This window comes from Furipterus horrens, unplaced genomic scaffold (assembly GCF_987537825.1).
Source record: "Furipterus horrens unplaced genomic scaffold, mFurHor1.1.pri manual_scaffold_3, whole genome shotgun sequence".
Lineage (NCBI taxonomy): Eukaryota > Metazoa > Chordata > Mammalia > Chiroptera > Furipteridae > Furipterus > Furipterus horrens.
This window is the reverse complement of record NW_028327173.1, coordinates 141,498,332-141,526,150: the sequence shown is the minus strand read 5'-3', so window position 1 is coordinate 141,526,150 and position 27,819 is coordinate 141,498,332. Positions and strand designations below refer to the sequence as shown.

The following is a 27,819-nucleotide window of genomic DNA, read 5'->3' as shown; positions in this document are numbered from 1 at the left end:
GACCCCAACCCACAGGCACAGGGGAGGGGAGGGAAGCCAGGCTCCTGCTTGAGGGAACTGGCTGTGTCCTTCCTTTGTGACCTCAGGCTCCAGTTATAAGCACTGAAAACCAGGCAGCGAGCCACAGGGAAAGGAGCTTTGCCATGCCCTCAGGGAAGACAAACAGTGTTGGCATGTTTTCTAGAAATAAGCCTGGCACTTTCACTTGCTCTGGGGCACAGAGCTAAATAAATGTCAGCTAATATCATGCACATTATTGTTCCTGCAGCGACACAGTAATTTACATTTTTAACATGATCACAGGTGACTGATGCAGTCTTTTCAAAGAATGAACTAGAACAGTGTTCTCAAACTTTTGTTCATGCACCCACTACAACTTTTTTAAAAAATAATATACGCCTCACACATTTTAAAATTGACATCTAAAATTTTTCATTACAAGTTTAAGAAGTGGCAAAGAACAAACTTTGGGGAATTTATGAATACTAATACTTTAAAAACAAAACCATTACATTCTTTTTATTGTTTATTTCTTTTTACACTTCACCCTTAAATTTAAATTTATTTTAAAAAATAAGTAATAGCCCAGTGGTTCAAAATTCAAAAAAGAACAAAGAGTAAACATTAAAAATGTCCCTCTCACCTCTCTGTTGCCACTACCCAGTTCCTCCTCACCAGAGGCAATGTTGGCAGTTCCTTGTCTATCATTCCAGAGAGATTTTTAAATGTATACATATATATTCACAGACACATAATGACCCTGTCAATCTCTTGATATCACTATACAAATAAATGGCTTTTTTAGTTTATAGCTGAATAGTATTTTATTGCATGAATATGTCATAATTAGTCAGTTCCTTTTTGTGGATGTTTAGGGATTAAAAAAAATGATTCAATGTTTATACATAATTCTTTTCTTCCTTTCTACCTTTCCTCCCCCAATCCACCTGAAGTTACTTTATTACTATGACATTTTAAAAAATGCAGCTAACAAAATCCAATAACACCATGATTTGCCACTCAGCAGTCTCTGTTTAAAAAGATTGTGAACAAACTCGACTTTAACATTCAGAAACTTCACATACTTCCTTTTCATCTCTTAAAACATTTCAATTTCATTTTTCACAGAATTCATCCAAAAGTAGTACAGTTTTATGCTATGACACCTGTTATTATTTAACTTCTCATGATTTCCATGGAATACAAATATAAAAATAATTTGATTTTTAAAAATTTCCTGTGATCACAAGATTTTAAGTTTAGGTTTACTTCTGGACTGAGTTGTCATTATTTTCATTAGTACCTAACCTGTGGAAACAACACATTAAAATGTTATAATTATTAGGCATTAAAATTTAACGGGAAATATATCTCTTATTGGAATGGGTGAGAAAGATTTTTTTTGTGCTCTGGTAAAGAAGGCTTCCCAGATACCATTATTTAGAATTCCCCTTTCTCTGATACCCCGGATGTTTTTATACCCAAGAAAGATATAGAAAAATTTGGAATAGGTGAGACTATGTCTTTCCTTATAAACTGATTGAATAGTCCACTTAAAATAAGAGCTCTAATAGAAGATGACAATCTGAAAAGTACTTTGCTAAAAATTATTCTTGCTTCCACTATACCCCCTGGAAGGTCCATCTGTGTCCGCTAGTTTGAAGACTGCTGCCTTAGCACCATATGCAAAATGCCTACGTATCTCTGTTAGAAGATCATATTCATAGAACCCACTCTAAATATATGAATTGTAACAGACTCCCAAGATTATTTTCCCCCCAATGAACACTGAAAAAGACTAAATTTGGGTGATAAAACAAACATATAACACATTTTATTTAAATAAAAATTCAACGATAAAAGACCTATCATAGGAAGTATCTGGAGGCCAACAAATTCAGAAAAGCTCATGAGAAGATGAGGTTGTCAAAGGCTTTATAAAAGACGCAACACTGGAACTGGGGGGAAACTGGGCAGGATTTGAAAGACTACGAGGCAGAGGTAAAACGTTACTACGTTTGAAAAGGATGATATGGATTCTGTTGGCTAGAAAGGAGCAGTTGATATCCTTAGAAAGCACGTGGCTGATCAGAGAGAGACCCAGGTGGAATGGCAACAGGTTGTTTTGTTTGACTACTGCAAGCATGACAATTAATAGAAATACATTGTTGGTTACTAATTTAGATAAACCGACGTTAGACAACTGGTTTTATGTGAGTTCATTACAGACAAATTGACCTAGAGCTGAACATACATTTTATCCACAAATTGGGTAATCCATAAACATAATGAAGACTAATATACATCACTATCTCACATTCATTCCAGGTAAAACAAAGAGATGAGTTTAAATTTAAATTATCTTATTTTATTCTTCTAATAGCCCTGGCAATAGGTTTAGCAAGAGGCATAAGCCATCATCTAAAATGAAAACCAAGTATCTACTGATTTTGATTAACTCTGATTCCAGTATCATGAATAAAGATTTTTTTTAATGTATCTGTTCACAGGAAAAATAGATCATTGATTGTGTCTCTGTAACCTACCATCTGGACCACTACACGGAACTCCAAACTAGTCTTCCTACTTCCCCACAGAGCCTTCTCCTCATTCCCAGATCTATAATCATCCTCAATACTTCTTGAGCAGTCTTACAAAACCCATATTTGGTCCTGTTATTCTCCTGCCTAAAACTTTTCAATGGCTCCCCTGCGCTATCTATACCCCATGATGCCATATAATTTCTCTCCCTCAAAGAGCTGCCCTCCTCCAAGTCAACAGGCATTAACAGCCCTTGCACACCATTTCCTTTGTCTCTTGTCAGTCATAATAAACTACTTACAGTTCTTCACACAAGCCATACTCCGTCTCTCCTCTTCACGTTTGGTCTATCTTGTCTCCACCTGAATTATCCAGCCTATTGTTTTCCAAGTCTGCTCAGGCCTGTCCTAGTTACTCTAGATAAGACTGACCAGACTCTCCTTTGTGTTCTACTATAAGCCATACATTCTTCAATAAGAGCATTAGAATGTTTTTTGCACTTACTAGTGTCTATTTTGCCTCTCCCCCGCCCTACTCTCTACCACCTACCTATACCCCCCCCACCAAAACAACAACAAAAACAACCCAAAAACAGAACGATGAGCTGCTTGAGTGCAAGGATCTTGTCTTATTTACCTTTGTGTTCCAGCACCCATCACACACATAGTAGTAGATGCTCAGTAAATATTTGTTAAATGAATAGACAAATATATCATTATTTGTAATAATGGAATTAATAATATCAATAAATTAGACACTAATAATGTGTAGACGTTACTAAATAAGAGTTAGCTATGATCTAGGAGCATCAGAAACTGCAACTTCTAAGATTACAAAACAAGATAGAATGTGTGGTCTAAGTCAAGGGAAATCCCCTAGGGGTCACTCCTAGCCCTGCCCTCCAGCTCAACACACAATAGCAGCTTTTTTTTCCCAAAGTTCACTTCTGCTTACTTTGGTTGATGATATACAGAAGGAGTCTTAACATTAAGGGGAAAACAGAAACAAAATAACATGGGGCAGATCTGAAAACCATTTGGTTGTTTTCCCTGTTTTAACAAGTCTAGCGCTCTACTGTGCAGTCACTGCATATTTTGCTACTTAAAATATAGAAAATGTCTCCATGATTTCCTTTAGTTTCCCTTATCTTAAATTCACAAAAATTCATTATTTTGGCAAAGATTTTTTCTTATTTAAAATAACCAGAAAACTTAGTAAATCAATTCAGCATTTTATCATGACAAAATAGGATTATATAAAAAATGTAGAGATGGTTCTACACAAATAAATCTAAAATGTAATCAATAGATAATCAGATTAAAGAAAATCACATGAATTACACAGTCATTTTAATAAATATACCCCCACTACATTACATTCAAACTACTTTTTGTGATGCCAACATTTAGAAGTCCAGGTATATAAAGAATGTCCCTTAACTTAATAAAAGATTATTGATCAAAAATCTCGGACCAACATGCTTAATTGCAAAGCATTAGAAGGAAGCTTATAAAATCAAAAATAACACAAGAATGTCTATGATCCACTACTTTTCCAGCTTTGTTTGGAAGGTCCTTGGCAGTAGAAAAGGATTAGTACAAGACAGGTAACAACTTGTGTTCCATTTAACTTGTGTTAAAAACCTGATCAAAACTGGGCAAAGGATTTGACTACACAAAGCATTTCTCCAAAGAAGATACACAGGCGGCCAATGAGCACATGAAAAGACGTTCAACATCACTCCTCATCAACAGGGAAATGAAAATCAAAACCACAATGAGGTACTACTATTAAACAAACTAGAAAAAAGAAAAACACCAGAAAATAACAAATGGTGGCAAGGGTGTGGAGAAATTAGAACCTGGGTGCAGTGTTGGTGATAATATAAATTGGTGTAGCCATTATGGAAAACAGCATGGAGTCTTCCTCAAAAAAACAAAAATATAAAATGGAGTTACCACATGATCTAGCCACCCCACTTAAAAGCAGAGTCTGATGGTGTACATATTTGTAAGCCCATGTTCATAGCAGCATCATTTCTAATAATCAAAAAGTGGAAGCAACCAGTGTCCGCTGACATTTGAACAGAAAAACAAATATACATATAATAGGATGTTATTCAGCCTTATAAAGGAGACTCTGACACATGCTACAACATCAATGACTCCTGAGGATATTATGCAAGGTGAAATAAGCCAGTCAAATACGGTATGATTCCACTTACAGTGGTTGCCCCTCACCACAGTTTTGCTTTTCAAGGTGTTAGTTATCCATGGTCAACCAAGATCTGAAAACAAAATAAACTCCAGAAATAAACAATTCATAAGTTTTAAATCGTATGCCATTCTGGATAGTGTGATGAAATCTTATGCCATCCAGCTCCATCCCCTCCAGAATGTGAATCATTCCTTCATTCAGAATATTCACCTGTTATGGTATCGCAGTCCTTGTGTTTGAGTAACCCTTATTCTACTTAATAATGGCCCCAAAGCCCCTCAAAACTTGTATTACAGCATATTGTTATGATTTTTCTATTTTACTATTATTGTTAATCTCTTACTGTGCCTAATTTACAAACTGCATCACAGATACATAAGTATGAGAAAAACCATAGAATATATAAGATTCAGTACTATCCCCAGTTTCAGGTATTCACTGAACATCTTGAAACATATCTCCCACAGATAAGGGGTGGCCTAAATTTTATGAGGTTCCTAAAATGGTCAAATGCATAGAAACAGAAAGTATTGAATAGAATTGTGGTTGCCAGAGTCTGGAAGAAGGGAAGAAATGGGGAGTTGTTTAATGGGTATTGTTTGTGTAACTTTCCAGGCTAAGAGACCAAAGAAAGAGGCTAACAACTCCATCATTACATCAAGAGTTTATTAAGGGAACTTGCCTTCAAGGCACATCTTGAGTGACCAGACTACATGCATATCTTCCATGCTGCAGGGCAGGTGCTAAACAATTATATAGAACTGAGAGGGATGGATAAGGGGAAATACCTTACATGCTTGCCCTGCAAGCCCCTGTTCCAGAAATCAGCATGCCTGAGACATAAGGGAGGAGTCACTCAGACAGTCTGTGAGGGGCTTTACAGGAATCAATCTCTGTTCTGGCCTGGATCTAGCTGCTGGGTCCTGAGAAGTCACCTCACGGTGTTGTCCTACCATAGTATACTTTCAGTTTTACAAGAACAAAAAGTTCTGGAGATCCACTGTTCAAATGGATATACTTAACACTACTGAACTGTACATAAAAATGGCTAACACCTATTCATCTATCACGTAAACCATTATCTACTACATATGCAACATGTGAATAAATGCTTATGAATGAACTAATAAAAAATTTTAATGGTGCCCTGGATGGTGTGGCTAGGTGGGTTGAGTGCAGTCTGCAAACTGAAAGGTCACTGGTTGTATTGCCAGTTGGGGCACATGCCCAGGTTGTGAGCCAGGTCCCCAGTTGGGGGCACGTGTCTCTTACACAATGTTTCTCTCCCTTTCTCCCTCCCTTCCCCTCTCTCTAAAAGTAATTAAATAAAATTTTTAAAAATTTTTAATGGTTAAGACAGCAAATTATGTTACAAAAATTTTACTACAATTTAAAAAAAAATCACAAATTGTTATGACTTGTCTATCTACTTCCCCGCAAAAATCCAAGGCTCTCAACTTATCAGTAGAACTAGTAGAACTAATGACTGCAAAGCCAGAATTAGAAACATGAAAATCAATCACTTTGTTATACCAACAAAATCAATTAAAAACAATTAAACCGATTAAAATAGGAAATGGATCCCATTTAAAATAAAATATGCAGAAATTAATGTCAGTGTGTAAGAAGGAAACTGTACAACTTTATGGAAAAACATAAAAGAAATCCTGAATAGTTAGAGAAATAAATGTGTTGCTAGATGGGAAGACTCCATATTAGCAGGCCCCTTCATACTGATCTACAATTTAATATAATTCTAATGGGATCAGATCTTCAGAAACTAACTTTCAAGTTCATGTATAAGAGTTTATGTGCGCAACTACCAAAACAATATCAAGAGGGAAAAAAAGAAGTCATTTGAATTAGCAGATATTTGAATAACTTTAAAACTACATTAATTGCAAAGACATGCAATTACCACTAGGTCTAGCTGAACATCTCAACAAGAAGTACTAAAGGATCTAGAAACAGATCAGCACATAGAAAGGAATTTATATACGTGAGAGCTGGCACTCCGTATCTATAGAGCAAGAATGATCTATTAGTTTTGGAATAAGTAGTTATCTGGGGAAAACAAACTAACAGAAGTTTACATTATTTTGGTTTTACAATGTGCCAGGCACTGTGCTAAGGTCTTTAAATGAATTATTTCATTGAATACTAGAAACATTTTTAAAAGCAAATAAGGATCACAAGGCATAAATAGTTGATTAGCTTTCCCAGTAACTTGACCAATAAGGTATGTATGACTTGCTTCAATACCTGCTGAAGCCTAAAATTTGACTCCATCACATTTGATCCCATAGTCCAAGCTCCCTAGTCATTATATCACACTGCCACCTTTAATATATCCACACAAAAACAAATTCTAGATTGGAAAAGAATTTAAACATATGTGTGTGTATGTTAGCTAAAATATCCGTATTGTTAAAACTTAGGTTAGGAAAGACTTCCTTAAACCAACAACAAATCCAAAAAGATGTGACTACATAAAATACAAAATTTCCATATAGTGAAAGACAGCAGGAGGTAAAACATATGGCAAGCTGGAGACTAAGACTACAATATACATAACAGTCAAAGGACTAATTTCATTAATATATAAAAAGCTCCTTCGCATCAATAAGAATAAAGACTAATAGCCCAATTTCCAAAAAGGCAAAGAACACCAGCAAGAAAGTTACAAAAGAAGGTAAAATGAACAAGATTTCAAACCATGCCAGTATCAAAGAAATACAAATTTAAAATGAGTGTATGAAAATTTTAACCATTAGATTGACATAAATTAAATGAATATTGGTGAAATGCGAGTAATGGACATTCTTTATTTTAGTTTAGAATTAACTGGTTCAATATTTTGAGAGGACAATTGTGCAATATCTACCAGTGGTTAATATGGGCAAGGACTGTAACACAGCAATTCTGCTTCTATCCTATCAAAATATTAACAGGTATGCACAAAATTAAAGCATTGGTTGCAACAGTGAAAGAATCTAAGTGATTAAAAGATCAATCAAGTAAAGGGATAGATTAATAATTTACAGTTACTATTTTATTGACTACTATGCAGCCATTTAAAAAATGAGGTAGAATGAGAATGCTGTGTATGTATTAACATGGAAAGAGCTCCTTATTTTTACAATAAAATAAAATAAAATAAAGCTGTGTGGTAGCTAGTTTGCAAGATCCAAAGTTGAATACAAGGTCAGTACTAAAGAGGTGGTGGTGGTGGGGGAGCGATTGGATTTATATTTTAAAAAATAGTCATAAAATGGAATTTAAAAAAATGTACAACTGCATCAAAAATTTTAGAATACCTAGAAATTTAAATTTAAAGGAAATTGTGTAAATCTTCTACAAAGAAAATTATAAAACACTGAGGAAGTTAGAAATGACTACATTCAAATAAGTATTTTATTTATGGAAAGATACACTATGTTCACGTAATTAAAAATTCAGTGTTGTAAAGATGTCAATGCAATGAAATTAATAGTATCAAAACTGATAAAAAGGAATTCTAAAATTATATAGAAATCCAAAGAGCTGAGAATAACCAAGGTAAGAAGACACTCTAGTAGATTATGACCTCCTGTAGACTTATAGTCATTAACACAGTTAAAATGTTACAAGAGTAGATAAGCCTGGAGAACTATGGAACAGAATAGACAGTTCAGGGGAGGGAGTTTGGGTTTTATAGTAAATAATTTTAGGTTATTCTGATAAGGAAGAAACAAACTTAAAGTCCCCTCAACTCATACATAATAATTAATGCCCAGTGCATTGTAGGTCTATATGACAAATGAAGAGCACCAATGTTGTTTTAAGACAATTTAAGAGACTATTTTCAAAACTGAGTTGGGGGAAAGATTAGTTGAAAAAGGCTCAAATTGCCCTAACCAAAAGGTCAAGATTAATTATAGTAAATTTGAGAATTTCTATTTATCAAAAGGCACTATTAAGAGAAAAGACAACTTACAGAGAGGGAAAAAAATACTTTCAACTCAATTAACAAAGGGCTCATACCCCAGCATAGAAGAACTTCTCTTCAGAATAAAAATAGACAACCTATTAAAATCGAACACATGACTTGCATAGGCCTTCCACAAAAGAGGATATCCAACTGCCAATAAACCTATGAAAAAGGGCTTGATCAGGAAAACACCATTAAAATCAGAATGGCCTGAATTAGAAAGTCCAAGCACACTGAATGTTGACAAAGATGTGGAACAACTAGAAATGTGATATACTGGTGGTGGGAGTATAATCTGATATTTCACTTTGGAAAACTGTTTCGTATCTTCTACTGACTGTGAAGACAGACATACTCTAGGATCAGCTATTCCACACCCAGGAGAAATGTGCTCCTATGTATGCTATACGCACAAGAATATTTAAAGCAACATTAATAACAGCCCCAAAGGGAACAACACTGATGTCTATCATCATCAGATAAATAGACTGTAATAGATTCATACAATGGAATACTGTAGGGAAATGAAAGTACATGAACTACAGGTACATGCAATACTACCTTTGGTTCTCACAAGTGTAATTTTGAGGGAAAGAAGCCACACACAAAGGGACAATTTAGATTAAGGTCAAAAGCAGGTGAAACTGATCTATGGTTTCTTTTGAGGGCAACTGCAGTAAAAGAAAGGGGGTCAAATGGGGGTTTTTGAGGTGTAGATAATGTTCTATTTCTTGATTTGCATAGTGCTGACTTGAGTATGATCACTTTATTATTCAGATCTATATACTTCTAATATGAGCAGTTTTCCACATGTTATACTTCAACAAAAAAAATGGGTTTTAAAAGGCCAATTGTGATGTGCCATTGAACTTCATACATTAAATATTATCTCATTTTATCTTTACAATAATTATTTAAAATTATCACTGTCCTCACATTTATGAGTGAGGATACTGAACCCAGTCATGGCTAGTGCATCACAGAGCCAAGCTTCAATCTCAAGTCTACTTGATGCTCAAACCCATGAAACGTGCAGTAAAGGTAATTCCAAACTGAAGCATGTCCTCAAGAGTCTCCTGATTAAATGTTCCTTTCCCTCTGAGACGCTTTTCCACCCTTCTCATCTTAATATTCTCACTCCTTCATCCAGTGCCTCCCTTTAGCTGCAGGGGGAAATTTAGATGTTGAAACTTTTGTGTTCAATTATTTCTAAGAAATACAGAAAGTTGTTCATTCCACGGAAGAGAAAAAAAATTTACAATTCCCCCGCTGCTTCTATGGAGAAGAGATCTGAAGGAGTAGGTGCTCCTTTCTTCGCTCAGCTAGTTGATGGAGAGGAAGAAACTACAGGCATACCTCACTTTATTGCACTTTGCTTTACTGTGCTTCACAAATGTTGCAGCTTTTACAAGTTGAAGGCAAAACCCTCCACCAGCAAAAAGACTGACGCACTTTATTGTGGTGGTCTGAAACCAAACCCGCAGTATCTCTGAGGCATGCCTCTAAACGGAGCTGCAAATGATAAGCTGTGGAGGGGACTAGCAGGAAGGATGCTGAAGATGGAAACATGGAGGAGATGCTTGGTGGGGGATCCAGAGAAACACCACCCGGTTGTTTCTCTGTATCAGCTGGCAATAGATGAAGATTTGAGGGAGAGAAAAAAATGGGACCACCTGGACAGAAGTTTTAAGAAAGAAGAAAAACACTGAATGAAGGTGTTTGTAAAGATGTAGCATAGAATATGATCTATCAAACTTCATTCTCATCTCTCCAAAAGAGGCCTCCAGGGGATCTGAGAGCTCATTTTATTTTCTCTGAGCCACTGAAACTACTGAATATACAACCATTAAAATAAAAGTATTTGTTCATGTACCTCCTAAAATCAAATAAGTGTACATGTCTTTTAGCATGCAAACTGGCTCAACAAACATTCACTGGGGCCCGCCTAAATTTTGCAAGAATCTTCAAACCAGAAGCGTTTTTATTTCCTTTAAGTTGCTTAAGCGAGCCTCAATAGCATTTAAAGTACCATCAAAACTCCTCTTTTCTATTTTTATGAGCCAGCATGAAATGACCTACTGAACCTCTGAGGATGTGTCTGATGAGCCGGTTTAGACTCATACCCTCTTATTCATTAGTCAAACTGACTCATCCAGCTCTTTTTTTTTTAATAACTAGCGTAATTCTTAAATACTCCCGTCCCTGTTTATTTTCCTTGCCAGATATTTAAATGCCAGTGCATTGGCATTAAAAAAATCCATCATCTTCCAACTGCTCTCAACTTGGAACTGTAGTCTCCGAATTATAATTTCAGCTCTTTTATTAATTATGTGTATCGTTCAGTAAGTAATAGCCTCTCTGGCCCTCATCTGTAAAATGAATAGGATGACTAAATGATTTCTAAGATGTTTTCAGCTCTAATTTTTTTTAAATTATGAAATCTGGAATTATATAATATTAACCTTTTGCTTCCACTCCTCTGAGACAAAGACTTATACTAATATTTTCTTGAACACAAAATGTGATTCCTGAGTTGCTGATCCACATTTCAGGGTCCCCCCCTGATTAACAGCAAGCTTTAGCTGGTATCTGTGGTGAGGAGGTCAACCTTGTCTCCACAGCTCCCAGCTACCCAGTAAGTGGAATCCCAACACATTCACCTCGCCTCTAATTTCCCAGTACAGCCTCTTTCTGTAGCCACAAAAATACAAGGATTACCTGGCTTGTAAGTCTGTACAGCTTCTAGTCTATGGGCTATGACCATCACTCTGTAAGTGATGGTAACATATCTCAAAGGTCTAGAAAATATGCCCATTGCCTAGACCGAGAAAGAAGACACTTAGGATCACCTGTTTAGACAAATGACATTAAAGGAAAATCCATTCATGAGTAATACAGCCTGTTAGCTATGAATGGAGAAAATTTTAAAAGTACAGTAGGCCAGTAAAATATTCCAAAATATTAATAGCTCTCCCTGGCTGGTGAAACAAGGATGTCTGACTCACTAGGAAGGTTGGCGAACAGCTCTCTCACCTTAAAACCAAGGGAACCCAATTTAGAAACAAACCAGAAAGTAGGCAGATCTCTACTAAGTAGAGGAATGAGTTATTTCTCTACCTGATCCAAAAACACTCTAACTAAGGATGTTCCTGAGCTACTCCTAGGTTCTGGGTGGTGTGAGTAAGCCCCAAGATGCCACATGCAGTGACAGTTGGTTCTCTCGATAACCATGACAGGGCTAGGTCCCCTTTCCCATGGTGCTCACTCTCAGAAGGGCAGTCTATCTGCCATCCCCTGGCTCCAGGCCAGCTCTGAGGTGCTGCCAGTGGAGAGGAGAGCTTTTCCAGGTGTGTATTGGAAGAGAAACCAAATATGCACAGTTAATCTTGTTTCAGAAAACATGAGTGCTTTTCATTGTACTTTTTTCTCCCTCATTTCATGGGTAATTAAGTCACTGCCAGTTCCCCAAATGGCTTAGAAAAAAAGAAGTTGTCTTAGATCTCTACCTCAGGCCATGTACCAAAATTAATTTTTGATATTGAATGGAAGGAAGAAGAAAGAGGTAGAAAGAAATCATTTAAGAAATTTGAAAATATAGATGACTTTTGAATACAGGAAGTCTTCTTAAGCCAAAAGAAAATGAGGGTAGATATGACTACATAAATGTTCAAAACTTATATACCCCAGAAATCACAAGTAAAATTAAAAGCAAGTGATAAAGAGGAAAAAACACTTCATTGTTCTAAAATATTAATTTTTATCTAAAGACACTCAGTATGGAAAAACAACTTTGGCAATTTATTAATATGCATCAAAACTTTAAAAAGGTGCCCTGGCTGGTATGCCTCAGTGGACTGAGTGCCACCCTGCGAGCCAGAGTCCACGGTTCGATTCCTGGTCAGGGCACATGTCTTGGGGGCATGAGAAGCAAGCGATTGATGTATCTCTCACACATTGCTGTTTTCCTCCCTGTCTTTCTCCCTCCATTCTCCTCTCTTTCTCCCTCCTTTCCACTCTCTCTAAAAGTAAATAAAATCTTTTTTTAAAAAACATTAAAAAGGCATACGCCTTTATATTTTGAAATTCCACTAAGAGAAGTTTATCCTAATATAATTAAAAATAAAAACATTAACAAAACTATTTATAGCGTTATTATTTCCATTATTATGTCACTTACATTAACTGGAAAAATTTAAAAATATAATCAGTTAAAAGGTAGCAAAAATCATTCAAAAACAGTCAAGTTTTCAAGTGAAAAAAAGTCTGCAGAGTGTAATTAAACAAAAATTTAAATCTTAAATTTACATTGGCCTATCATAATGCAAAATGCTGGCAATGATTTCTCTATGGAAGAGGATCACAGAAAGTTTCTTTTGCTTTGTGATATTTTCAAAATAATATTTTGTTTTGGTATATATGAAAAACTTATAAAATTTATGGCAGGTTTTCTGAATCAACAAACAAAGCCTCTATGTTAAGAAGTACTTATCCATAGAGCAAGGCTCTGAATGATGGCCATTAGATTTTCTATGAACTGACTGGAGTAGAAAACATAACACAACGCTTCCACAGGATGATAAAGAAACAGTTCTTCTTCACACTGTTGTATAGAGCCCTGTGTGGTCAGGGGTAATGAGCTGTGTGCCAACCCTTCTCTATGCAGGCTGAGGGGCATGAGAACCTTTTATCACCTGGAATCTGTTGGCAGTGTATCTGGGCTGAGTATCTTCTGACTTTCCAGACCCACTCTCCCAGCTTCTGCACCCTATAATGCCCCACATTTTCTAGCCTAAAAAGATGGCATAAAGTGGCTTCCAGTCCTCTGACTTCTCCTTGGATTTGGCTAATGGAGCAATTGGTGGGAGACTACAAAGCAGAAGAGGGTCAGGGTATTTACATGACCCCCCAACCCCTGGTCCATCCCAAGAGGTCACTGCAGCCCTCCATCGAAGGACCCTGCTCAAGCTGGGCTCCCTCTGAAGTTCTGGGTTTCCCAATAGCTTCTGCAGCCCTCGCCCCTTCTAAAATCCTCTATTAGCAGTCCCAGATGACTACTTCATTTCTATTGCTTTTCCTAAGCCCTGCCCACACCTTTGTAAATAGTCTCTAATAAACTTGCCATCAAATCACCCAATCTGAGTGTTACCTGATTCCTAACAGGTCCCTGCTTAATGTAGTTATATATGCAATTAAAAGAAAATAAGGCTAAGTGCATTTACACTTCACAAAAGCAGAAAAGTGACCTAAGGTGGTTAAGAAAAAATTTTCATTCAAGTTTGAGATGAAAAGTTTAACCCTATGTTAACTCTACGATTCTATGATACCTACATTTTCTAGTTTTTTGTTTGAAAGACTTTGAGCAAGTTATTAACCCTTATATAATCTCAGTATATACAGGACAGTGCATTAGAAGAGGGATAGAACACTGGTTATCTCTCCCATGAGACAAACTGCTTTTGCCATAAATTTGAAGGTAGACATTTTTCTCTCAGGTTCCCCTTGCACTGTTCACAGAACACCTTTTCACTTTGTTGTGATTGGTTTTTTCTTAGCCTGGAGCTTCACAAGCTAATCCAGTTCACTGCATCCAGGTATTTCTGGTCTGCTACACAGGAAAAGTGGCAAGGACTCGCCATGCGCTGATTTAATTGTTTAAGGATGTGAGGAGTCCATTAAGTTTTCTTCTAACAAAAACAACATCATCCACTGAAAATTTTCTTTTGAAAAAGCGGCCCATCTGCAAGTTTGTTTCAATAACAAGCTCCTGTACTCAGAGGGGAAAAGACAATTCTGAGAAGAACATGGCGTCTGTCACCCAGATGGTCTCTAGCCTAATTCCAAGGAAAAAGGCGTGGCGAGGGCAGGGGTGGGGGGGGGTGGAGTGTCCTCTTTTGACTCAAAATTGCGGTGAGGCCTTCCAAACACAAGGCAGAACTGCACTAATAATAATGTAAGAGAGCACAGCACAGAGGTGGGAGTAAGTGATTTCCCCTCATTTGAGCACAGCCATTCGGCACAATAGGAGGCCTTTTGGAATAGTGGAAGTCAACCCGACAACCGTGACCATCGCTGAGTGACAACTCTGGTAGGTTCTAGTGCTTCTCTCAACTGGCACATCACCAAGGCCCCAGGAGCTCAGAGACTGGCAACAGAACCTCCCTTGATGGTGGGCACAATGTCATCAAAATGGCATCAGAGACTCCAGTGGTAGCCAAAGGCTCTAGCTGCCAAGATAGTCACAGTGTCAGCAGCTACAGATGATGGCGATGGCTTTGGAAATGGCAAGAGAGCATCCTTGGCAGTGGCAGCAGCAACAGTGGCTGGCGACCCTCATCTGGCTAAGGGAATGCAAGAAGCAGTAGCTTAAGGGGATAGCCTCTCTGTATCAGCTCTCTTTTCCTTTTTATCCTCGAACAAAAGTGAATTTACAGTATTAGGTGATATCTTAAGCCCTCAGAAAAAAAGATCATTAAATGATAAACTCTGAATAGAGGGAAATCCAAGCAGCAGCAAGGCAAGTCTGAAGTAGCCTAGGGCAGCATAAGAACAGTGTGACACTCGATAAAAAACACCATATCTTTTCTATCTCTGCCAAGAACTAGGCTTAGATGTCAACAGCTCAGAATTGCTATTGCACAACTGAAATATGACGGCTAGAGTCTTGAACTCCTGGTTCCACTGATTTAATGAATATGCTCTAGGAAAAATAAAAGCACTGAAGGTATAAAAGCATAAGACTTCAAATACCTTGAAATATATTGTATCTAATTTTTCTGTCTCTCTGATTCCTACAGCGGCAAATTTTGTGTGCTTCCCCAAGGGCAGGGAAATCAATGAAAATACCACAGAATGAGCTGTTATAAACCAAATGCTTCTAAGTCTCCAGTTTTCTCAACAGAGTTTAAGACAATAATAAGGAAAATGTTAATATCCTCCAGATTAGAAATAATGACAAGGCCAGTATATGCTAGCACTGAGTAATCGGTAAAAAACAAGGTTCCTCAGGCATGAGGTATCTTATTCTTCTTTGATACTCCACCCCCAACTGCCACCAACATGTATCCACAGAGTAATGAGCACCTGTAAGGCTCTCAAGAAACTGAGCTCCAGACATAGGAGCACCATAATTAAGCCATAGGACTGCCTCCAAACAGCCACGCTCTCTCTGTCATGCATTGTCATTGTGCCATCAGAGCCCACCTAAGAGAACTATCATTATTTGGTATGTGGTTCAATACTGCACTCCAAAGCATACCAATTCTGGAAATTCAAATGTCAGCAAGAAGGCTAGAACAGCTATATATACATATTCACTAAGCATGGCAGGAAAACATGTTATGAAGTAGGTGACATCTTGAAGTAGAAGTCTGCGATTGCAAAAATGGAGGCCAAAAGCAATCAGGATGTCAACTCGAGATTTACCTGTGTTCTCAATCACTGAAGTAATTTTATGATAGTGAAGAAAACCCATATATTACTAAATCACCAAAACTTTGATCCATTTATGTCTATTAATGAGAACTTAAAGAAGTACTTTTCTATAACCACATAGGCTGTCCTTAATATGCACACATACCTATGACAACCAGCAAAATATGGGATTGGCCAAAAAGTCCATTTAGCTTTTTCTGTAAAATAAAAGACACATTTTTAATTTTCACCTATAACTTTATCCATTTGGATATTTTGGGTATGTCGACCATCTCCTGCTATTGGCTTCTAGTGGGTAGAGGCTGGGGTGCTCCTAAACATCTTCCAATGCATAAGACAGCCCCCCAGCAAAGAATTATTTGGCTAAAATACCAACAGTACCAAGAAGCTTCAAAAATCACTTTTGACATGTTCAGTCAGTCACAGCACCTTCTCCGTACTCTACACAAATCTGTGTTTTTACCTTTCTTAAAATAATAAAGCACAATATGCCAAAAGTATTGAGTATTTTCTTCCATCTTCAGTATTAAAATAGCTGCACAAAAATTCACCAATTTTGATTTTTTTTTTACATGCACACTGATATGACAGCTGTCATAATACAATCTAACAAAAACTGTTTCAAATGAAGTTAAAGACAATTAAGCACTACTAGAGCCATCATACAGAAAAAAAATAAACAAATTTTTTGGCCAACCCTATACAAGTCTGTATAGGTAATCTTCAAATATCAGGATGACAAAGGTTTCATTAGAGACATATACAGACAAACATATATACAAATAAGATATGCTATCCTCTCATTCTTCACTTCTTTTTTAAATTCCATGTGAACATTTCACTTACAGAGTAAAAATATCTACATTCCCACTCCATTTAAATATATTCAAGCAAAGCTCCTGGGAAGGATTCCAGAGAATTGGGTTCCTTTAAAAATGGCCATGCATTAAATAAAGCTTTGTCTGACAAAAGTGAAAGAGTAACTGATACGGTATCTGTATGGTCACTCTGCACAAGGTTCCTGTAGCTCAAAAGCATTACTCAAAGACAAACAAAAAATCAGATTACAGCTCTGGAGAATCATACTCTGCCTCTTCCAGCAACCCTGCCAGCTCACACATTAGAGAGGGCCAACCACCTGCTTCCTGAGGAATTTGAAATCTACCTTCTCCATTAGTTTCCCAAAGGGTCTCCTACTTTACACACGTGCCCCCCTTCATTCATTCCACTGCATTCGCCTTTCATCTGGAAGAGATTCTTTAATGATAAGTGTGCAAGGGTTCACTTTAAAGGCACAACCAAAAAGAAAAGCCCTCAGCATTATATTTTATAATGAAACAAAAACTCTTAATTCTGAGAGACTCCTCAATTAGGACTAAAAGCCATTGCAGCAAGAGATCCATTGCTGGGGACTTGGCCCATTTTTCACATTACCTGCTTCAGTGTACTTCAATCCCACTTTTTCTTCTGTGTCCTTTGTCTTTGGGGGTGGCCAGACGGCGTGGAGTCTGCCAGGAGTCCTGTCGTCCTGCTCAGTGGGGCTGTGGTCAGGCTGTTTAAAAAGTGGTAAGAGAATAAGTTACATGAAATAGAGTGAAAGCCAATTTGCACCCAAAACAAACATGCTAACTCTAAAATTAATAAAATTAATATTCATGGCCAGTTGTACACTGTGCTCAATGATCCTTTCCCAGAAATGTAAAGTAACCAGTGGAAGTGAAAGTTAAAAAACAATTCAAGGCTATGGGGATGTAATTAATGTACAGCATGGTAACTATAGGTACCAAGACTGTATTTTGAATTTGCAAGTTATTAAGAAAGTAAATTTTAAATGTCCTCATCACAAGAAAAGAAATTTGTAACTCTGGATGGGGGTAGAAGGTAAAGAGCCTTACTGTGGCAATTGTTTTACAAAACATATCAATGTCGAACCATGCTGTACACCTGACACTAATATAATGTTGTATGTAGATTATACTTCAATTAAAAAAAAAGAACCCTCAAGGCCAAGTATTACATAACCCGTGATAGAAGATTCTTATCATGTAACTATTTAAAAACTCACAAACACACTTTGAGCTGAAGATATAGGTACAAATGTACTACAATCAGGTACATTTGTAGAAACGTTCACAGGTGTATCCCAAGCAACTCCAGGGTTAGTTATGATATAATGACTACTTGTGCATTTTCCATGAACAAGCACTCCACATTGTGACTGCAATTCTCTTTTTTCTTTCCTATTAAACTAATAATGGTGAAATGGCCTTCATTTTCAAGCTATTTTTATCAGTTGCTTTTTACAACTATGCAAGTGTTATACTGCATTTAGTTTTTAACTACAACTCAAAATAATTTTTCCAAAGACTTTTAAGATTTTAGCATTTTAACTGACCAAATATATAAAAAGGGATAATTGTATTTTGAGTTGACGCAAACCAAGAAATTCTAGTTTCTGTCCTTAGAAACCTTTAAAATCTACTGGACAGGTAGTCTTTATAAATTACCGAATTAATTTTCTTTGAATAACAGCTTTTATTAAGTAGATAGCTACCACACACGAACTCCATTTAATCTTCACAAGCACCATGTAAAATGAGGGTTATTTCTTTATTTTCCTCCTGAGGAGATTGAGACTCAAGAGATAATCAAGGTCACCCAGACAATAAATGCCATTGTTACAATTAAAATCCAGGTCTCATTTTAAATCCAGTGCTCAATCAGAATGCCTTGTAACTGACAGAAAACATTTAAATTACATCACAAACAAGTATTCCGCCACACAGCAGGCATATAAAGGAAAAATACTTTCCACCGAGGTATACATTAATAAGTGGTGAGGAAATCTGGGCTATGTTTCCATATTGCATCGCATCCTCATGCTGCTTAGTTTTGATGAGAACACTTACTGTTAATGCTTAAACTCAGAATGAGAGGTTCCCTTAACTGCCAGGACATATTTACATATATCTCTCTTATAACAATCCATTAAAGCTTAAGGAAGAAAGAAAACACTTCTGTTCAAACTTCATACTCCTTATGAGGGTAATTTCAATATAATCGTCTCACCTAAAAGAGTCATTAACAACAGGTGACGGCATTCACTTTGACAGGAAACCTCAAAAGAATTATAGCAGCATCATATTTCATGACAAAATGCAAAACCCAGTTCTACATACGCTTTTGGAATCGGAGGGGCCATCCGCTGGCCTTGATTTGGACCGCTCAAACACAGCTCTGAGGGACTCCTTCTCATGCCTCATCTTGCGCTTGAGAGCTTCAAGCTCAGAGGTGTCAGCTGTGGTCCCTTTTTTGGGGGGACGAATAAATAATGCTTTAAAGGCCTCGAGGGCAGTTTCTGGTGGCTTTGGCTTGACCTCTGCACCCTGTGTTGGGGCTTCTCCGTGGCCACTCTGGCTCTCCTGGGCAGCGCTGCAGCCCATCTCTTCTGCCCTGGGAGGCTCAGGGTCTTCTGCCTTCAGTTCGGCTCTGGGCATGTCAATGCTGAGGAGCTGGGAGAGCTGCTCCAGGAGAGTGGGAGTGGCCTTCAGATCACTTGTTTTCTCCCCAGTCTTCTTCACCGTCTGTGGCCCTGCCTGTGCTAAGGACTTGTGAACAGGCTGGGTCAATTTGAGCAGAGCCAGGTCCCCATCCTTCGGCTTAATTTCAGTAATGGTCTCCCCACCCTCGGCTGGAGCCCCCTTTTTCAGCACACGAAGCCCACTAAAAAAAGCTGGAAGCTGGAATGACTTCTCTCCGGGGACTTCTTTTTTAGAAGGAGTGTTGTTCTCACTGACACCGACACTCAAGTTCTGGTCCGTTACCACAGGTAGAATTTGGGAGCCTTCTTCTCCCACTTGTACTTGGCTGGGGCTGTGCTCCATCTGAAGACCACTGTCGGCAAGTTCCGGTCTGCTACATTTCTCAGGGGGAGTCCCTTGAGGAACCTCTGCACCTAGCTCTGCATCACCACTTTCCCTACTGGAAACATTTCCCCTACCATCTCCCGGCTTTTCTTTGGGCTCCTCGGGTGGCTTAGATAAAACCACACTAGGGGACTTCGGGCCATTGATGTTGCTTCCCTCTTCTGGCTCCTGCCCACCATCATCAGAGTCAGAATCACTGGTGGTGTTCACGAGGGTCCCACGAACCAGAATGACATCGTCTGTGCTCCCACTCAGAGCAGTGAACGGAAGAAGCTCTTGGCCAGGGAGAGAAATCCCTGCCTCTGCTTTCATCTGACTTCCCTCCGACTCCATCTCTGTCTCCACCCTGGCAGTCTTCCCTTCATGTCTGAGGTCAGGTGGAACCCGAGCCTCTGCCTCCTGCTGATCCGAACACCCGCTGGGATCATCCCTCTGCGGGGAGGCATCTACCACCACACTGTGGAATGCTTTCAGCACCACGTCTTCCTCTTCAGGCTTCCCAGATTCCAGTTTACTCGTAAACCCAAACAGGGATTTCATGGAGAACCTGCTCAGGATCGACTGAGCCATGTCAGGTCCAGCTTCGGATCTGTCTGGTTCCGAGACATCACTGCCGCTCCCAGAGTTCCCGACGCTCTCCATGCCTCCGAGCGAGGCCCTCGAGGCCCTCGGTGGGAGCTCTGACTCCTGTTACCGTCCCCTGCTCTCAGTTTATCCCCTCCATCAGCTCTTCTCTTACAGGACAGAGAGCAACAGGGGCCGGCGGCCAGCCTCCCGGCCGCAGCGGGAGCACAGCGCGCTCGGGCTCCTTCGGGTCGGTCACCACTGCGCTTTCCTTCCGGCTGGTGCGCTGCCGGTGCGCCCGGGGCAACTGTAAAAAGTCCGAGGAGCTTTGTGCCCAGGAGCAGCCAGGCAGCGCACCTTACTACACACGGCCTGGGGACGCTGCTCCTCTGGGACTTCCGTATTTATTCCCGTGCACAAAAGGCTTTTTGTCGGAAGGAAAGTCAGCCTGCCCCAGTCATCCCAGCCCAGGACTTCGCCGCAGCTCCGCCCCGGTGCCTGTCTTGCTCCTGGTTGCTCTCAACTTCCTCATTGGTGAGCAAGGGAGGCTCCAGAAGTGCTGAGCCGGCAGGCTGATCCTGACAGCCCTCCACCACCCCCGGAGCAGCCCAAGAAATTCAAAAGTGAATCAGCAGAAAATGACTGAAATACTTTCTTATGGGCCCTGCTTTGCCATCTCGGTTATGGTCAGAAGCTCTGGTCATCTAGGCCAAAAACAAAATGAGCAGGGCACACAGATCAACAGGCCAAAGCAAAAAAAAAAAAAAAAGAGAGAGAGAGAGTACAGAAAGAAAGAGATCATCTCAAAATGCCTGGAACGCAAAAGCAGCTAATTTACTGCCCTTGAAGCTTTTTTTTTTTTTTTTTTTTTTTAAGTGCTTTCTTCCGCTTCCCTGCCGGTTTCATCTGGAAAGCAGGTTTTAGCTGCTGGGACCAGAGAAGGAAAACCAACTGGACTGGTTTCAGGTTACTGCTGTTTTAGCTCTGCCCTGGTGTCTCAGGGCTCCACAAACAGGTACTTAGGTGAGCACGCCCACCACACCCAGTGTCCGCCAGCCTAGGGTGGCAGAGTAAACAGCCCCAGCCCTGCAGAAATGATTACTCTCCATACTCCCTGCCAGCCTCAGGCTTCTTCAGCAGCTCTGACTTCCTGCCTTTTTTAGGAATCCTGGAAGCCAAAGGGCACCTCTCTTTGCTTCAGTGATCCAACCAACTAAATGAAACCTGGCATGGTACAAGGCAACACACAACCTGCCTTGTTAGGCAGGGTAATTCATCAAAAGTCCCTAAAGAGCCACATTCCCTTAAGGGACAAAACATCTGAAAGGTCTCTATCAGTCTGGTCTCTATCACAGACCCAATTTGCCTAAAACAAAAACAGGACAGACAAAACCACCACCCATCATCAGCTCAATGTAGTTTCCAGTACTCTGTTTATATGCTGGGAACCTGGCAACGGAGGTCGTGGAAAATTGCATCCCTGTTTCCCAGCTGCACAGTTGCCTCTTGGGACAGCTACCTATCCTACCTGAAGGTCTCAGTGTTTCCCTTTCAAATCATGTCCAGTCAGCAGGCATTTAGTAAGCACCTGGGATGGACAAATCAAACAGGCTTAACAGTTACCATGGCTTAACAGTAATCACCAGCTCCCTGAGCAACACTGCAAGAAGATTGAGCCCAAGTGTTAAACGCAAACAGCAATTTTGCAAAATAGAAGTTGTTGCCACAAGCAAAGGACAGTCTGGCCTTCTCTGTAACAGGCAATGGCTGTGGGTCCCACACTGAGAACTTGTATCATGTTACCCAATAAATATTAATACTGAGGAATTCTGATTGCAATAACACATTTCTAGCAATGTGTCCAAAAGGAACCCTCGCACAAAAAGGTACATATTCTATTCCATCAATCCCTACGGGAAAATTAAGATAGTACTTCCTAATCTCTGATTTGACCTTGTGTCTAAATGGATACTTTCCTGTTTGCTACGGATCCTAGTATATTTTGGGATTATCAACTACGGCATACACACTTAATCAAAAAAAGCCACCACACACGCAGAAATATTCATGGGTGCCACTTAAGTCTCAGAACAAGCTTCCTATCTAGAGAAAATGTTCATTGATTAAATCAGACTTCTGCTTCTTCAAGGCTGAGGTAAAAAGGAATCATCACACCAACTTGCTCACAAGATCAGTCTTTTATGATGATATACTGATAAGGGGAAGAGACATGGCACATATTTGGTGTTTTCTTTCTTTAACTGAGAAGGCTCCATTGCTCAGAAATACCTAATGACTGATTTCCAGAATACTTTCCAAGAACTCTTAGCAGAATTAGGCAAAATGGGACATAAACAGGAAAGGCTTGTTGGCCCTTCTACACTATAACATGGAGCAAAATTAAAAAGTCTCAGAATCCTCTCAATATCCATGACACCAATACATCATGGAATGTGGGGCAAGTCTTGGGTCTCCTGGTGATTTGATTCTAGCGCCTCAAGGTGGGTAAGTTACTTTCAGGTTCACTTTAAAAGTGAAGTAACCATGGCCAAGAGAACATAAATGCCCCAGGTTGCTCAGGTAATGAGTGGAGAATAGTAATAGTATCTAACACTTATTAAGTGTTTATAGTACTATGTGCCAAGCACTGTTCTATATTAACTGATTGATACATGTAACTATGAGGTTGGTATTATTCTTTTTCCTATTTGGAAGCACAGCAAGATGAAGTAGTTTCCCCACATTCATAGCATTGGCGCGTGGTAAAATTAGAACTTGAATCCAGGCAATAAGACTCCAGAATCCACACCCTTAACCACTCTCCTAAAACCTTGACTTCTGCTTCCTGCCAGAATCGAATGCCACACACACCTGAGCCAAGAAGTGTGAAGGTGTGTCAGCCCACATTGTTGGTGGGCTCAGCAGTACTTGTGATGTACTTTACCCTCTGAGATGACACAGAAGACTGTCCTCACAAAAAACTTAATGAGAATGACCATTCTTTTCCCTTGTTGAAATTTAGGGGAAAAAGTCTAGAGAGGCTGCTTAGAAAAATCAAGCAAAATTTCCTAGTGGGCTTTTCTACTGGTCACAGTCAAGACAGAATTCTCTGGACTCAAACACAGCGAGAGGCTTTCCAGCCTGCCCATGCAGTTCCCCTTCATTCACAAAGCGTGACTCCCACCACAATGAAGTATTCACCCAACAATTATTATTAAGCCCCAACTACATTCAAAGCTCCAAGAATATAGAAATGAAGAAACTCTAGCCCTCCAAGGCCTTCATGAAATGTGTAGTTAATTGGGGAAATCAGCCAAGAAAAAAGCGATTGTTCAAAGACTATAACCAAGTACTTTATGCCCCAGACTCAGTTTGAACAGCAATAGGTGCGCCTAAAACAATTTTGAATGAAAGTAAGCAGTGACCACATCAGTGTGAAGATGAGGAAGACAGAACAGCATGGCGGTGCAAACAGATCTTTGAACACTGATACTCTTTCAGGCCACTGGTTCTCATGACCATGAAAAATATTACTACTTCTGGTCATTTAGGGAATTAAAAAATGTTTCAGACTGTCGTGTTCAAATAAGCAACCTACAAATTCGAGCTTAGTTGCTTTGAAAAGTGATTCTATTTAGTGCTGTAATATTTGTGGGGGAGGGGAGATCATCACTTCTCTTGGACGTAAAAAACGTCTTATTGTCTTATTCTGTTATTAAGCACCTACTACCCAAAACCAGGGTCAGCCGAGACTGTCACCTGTACAAGCTCACCTGATTTTCCTTTGTTCTAACCTCAAGACACTTAAGCTCTCTAATAGCTACACCTGAGCAGAAGGCTAAAAAGAAAACTCTACCTTAGACAACTAAGTTAAAACAGGCATGATCAATAATTAGGTAGCATTTGATTCACATGATGTTCTTCGTAACTATGTGTTAAAGAAATAATCAGTACCCAGATACTTGAAAATGGAACTTAGTACCTACTTGTGTGGAGAATTTACTACCAGTGAATTTTCTGTGTTTCTCCCATCTATCTCATTATCCTCTAAGATTGAGACTGCAGCCAGTTGTACCTCATGGCAATAAGAACATCAGTCCAGCAAAGTGATACTTAGTAAGATTCGTGACAAAAAAGATACATCACCTCATGGGAGCAGTGGAACGTAGCTTCTTGACTCTCATAAGATTAATCAGCATTAAAAACTTAAAAAAATAAATAAATAAATTTGCAGAATTTGGAAGCTGCCTAAAAGGAAAACTTCCTAGAGTCACTTCCACTTACTCTGTGTGGCCTTCTCCCATGTCATTCAGCTTAGATAATTCCTTCCCACATTTTTATAAAACCTCAGAAAAGCAAGGGAAAGGGAAAGCAAATGAGATTATATCTCACAGAGTCAGGCTACTTAATGCTGACGTTTCTCTTTAACAATTTATTTCAAGTTCTTAGCCTGATTTAAATGACTGATTGCTTCTAGCTTCCAAAAGTGGTTCAACTAGGTTCTTGTGATGATCACCTGAGACAACAAGTACAAAAAGGAATTAAAATTAATAAGGGTAAGAAATAGCATAGAATTTGTTTCTGTGAAAGAAAAAAAGTTTAGAGCAATAGACTGGGAAAAGTAAGTAAACTATGAAAAAGGTATGAGTTGGGTAATGGGTGGAGAAGGGTTTGGGGGTTCAGGAAGTATGTTTTAACTTACCAAATGAAGTTGAGATCTGAGGAAACTATGACATCACAAGTACTTCAAAAAGACATTTGTTAAATGAATGAGGTGCATAGGTTATGGAAGAATTTGGGTAGAATCAAATTGCTGGGAGGCTGAATGGGACTTCAGAAATATTAGAAATCAGTTAGCTCAACCTTCTTATTTTAAAGAGGAAGCCATCTGAAGTCAAGAGAAGCTAAATAACTGGCACCAGTTCACACTGGTCAAGTGCAGCAGCAAGGACGAAATGGGTGTCCTAACCTTGGTCCACCCCACACCACACCCCCTACTACTGTCCTGGCATGTGATCTTACCTTCTTCCTGATTAGCATCCTCTTTATCCTCATTTTCCACATCTTCGAAATGGAATTATGAAGCTAAATGAAAGACAAGCCAGAAATCTCCTCAGGCTGCCCCTTCTACTTCAGGTTTGTAACACGTCCCCTGCCTTCCTGCTGGGGCTTCCCCCCGCCAACCAACACAACACTTAATACAGCTCCTCTGCGTCAGCCTATCAGAAGCTGGTAACGTTTTTACTAATTGGTTAAAAAAGAAAACAGGCTGCACTTGCCTAATGCAGGAACAGGTCTCCGTGATTAAGGCCTTTTTCTATTGAACAATAACAGGGATTCCGTGGAAATGCATTGAATATAGGTAATAAACTGAAAGTTGTTTTTTTTTTACCAGAAAAAATAAACTTCATTTTTATTTTTAAGTAGATCTTTTAGTCTACACTTTATTTATGTTTCTACTGTATCCTTACATTTTAATATAATATTAATATTTAAACCAAAATAAATCCCAGATGTATTTAAGATAAAAAATGTAAAAAGTCCCCTAAGAAAGGGAGGAGGAGACGCTGTGGTGAAGCTCGAAGAAAGAAGAGAGCATTGGGTATACGATCTTTCAACAATCCAGGAGCAAGGGCAGATGCAGAGTTAAGACCTGTCCTGGGGTCCTGGGCTTACATCCTACTCTGCTCCATCAAGAAGCTTGACCATAGGCAAATTATATAAGCTCCATGGGCTTCAGCTTCCTCATGTGGAAACTGGGAATTAGAAAAGTACTTACTTTATGGGTTGTTAAGAGCATTTAATAAACTATTATCTGTTTGACTCTCTCATCAATGCCTGGCATATAGTAAATACTATACAGGTATGCAACATTTTCATAGGAAAGAAACAGCTTTCTTAGGGACATCAGCTAATATCCAACAGAACTTTTTTTTTTTAAACTCAGTCCATGTGAACCAAGTATTTATTAACAAACTGACAGAACAGGAAGGTGCCCCTCCCCTACATATACACTTGGGCAGAAGGGCCATTTGGTCTGAACAGGATTGTTCATTACAAAAAGGCCTATTAAATATGCCTCCCCACGCCACATCTGTGCCACGAGGGAATGGAGGTCCAAAGAAAATTCTTTCAAGGGATCCCTTGGGGCTGTTTCAGGGCCAGTGCTCTCTGGATTGGTTTTTTCCATCTGTGTCACCTGAAGAGAGTAATTAGCTTGAAGTTTTCCCAGGCGGCCACTGTAGAAGGTGACAGAGTTCACCCTGTTCTTTATTGCTTTCCCTGTGCTTCAAGATGATTTTTAAACTGACTTGATCACTTCAGAAAAGGAAAATTATTTCTCAATAGTCTGTTGATGGAGGCTGATGATGATACTGCAAGTGCAGTGCCTTAGCATTGTTATGCCAATGACAGAAATCATGTAAAAGGAAAAGGGAATGGCTGGGGCTTACTTGTGAAGCTGGAAGAGAGGGTAAAAAAATAAAAGGATCATTCTTTAAGGTACAGAGTTTCCCTGGACAAGTTTCTGAAGGGTCTTGAGCTTTTCCAAAATGAATATTATTGCTGTCCCACACAATCATCACAGAAGCCATGAAGTTCATGTGAAAAGCATGTCATGTGGCTCAAGTTGATCCTATAAAACTTTTAGATGAAGATCCAGGATCTAATAAACCATACATACCTATTGCTGCCCACATGCTCCTGCTTCCCAAGTCATAAAACTAGGCAGCCATTAGCTGTGCTATTGCTGGGTATCTTTTTCTTTTCCTTCTTTAATTTTTTAAAGTAAAAGTTATCTTGAGAATATTACCTCAAACATCAAAGATCCAGGTATCATTTTTAATTGTTTTTTAAATTTAAAGGCAGCAACAGAAAAATTAGGGACGGTGAGGATTTACCTAAAACAAAATGGTCGATAAGAAAAATAAGCATAATGAGAAAGGAGGGAGAGAATCAGTATTTTTTAAAGAGTCATTCTTGTCCCAAGTAAGTGCCATCCTAGATTCTTTATGTAAATTTTCTTGTACCTTAATCCCTCCATAACACTAGGAGAAAGGTATCAGTGACCTTATTTTATAGATTAGTGCTTTCCAGTGCAAGTTTCTGCAGTAATGGAAATGTTCTATATCTGTGTCATCCAATATAGTACATACCAGCCACAAGTGGACT

The 27,819-nt window shown here is 39.0% G+C and overlaps 1 protein-coding gene across 3 annotated transcripts in view; it reads right to left on the bottom strand.

The window, feature by feature from the left end:
* FMN1 (formin 1) overlaps nucleotides 1-27,819 on the bottom strand; it is a 393,756-nt gene that overhangs the window by 266,954 nt on the left and 98,983 nt on the right. For 2 of the 3 annotated variants that reach the window (XM_090271940.1, XM_090271941.1), the window contains exons 1-2: nucleotides 19,339-20,969; nucleotides 17,594-17,711 (exon numbers count right to left, since the gene is read on the bottom strand). In XM_090271940.1, the coding sequence (XP_090128066.1) occupies nucleotides 17,594-17,711; nucleotides 19,339-20,727 (1,507 nt within the window). In that variant the 5' untranslated portion in view covers nucleotides 20,728-20,969. Of the gene's footprint in view, nucleotides 1-17,593; nucleotides 17,712-19,338; nucleotides 20,970-27,819 lie in introns of those variants that run through there. The other variant, XM_090271942.1, reaches the window with a different exon arrangement.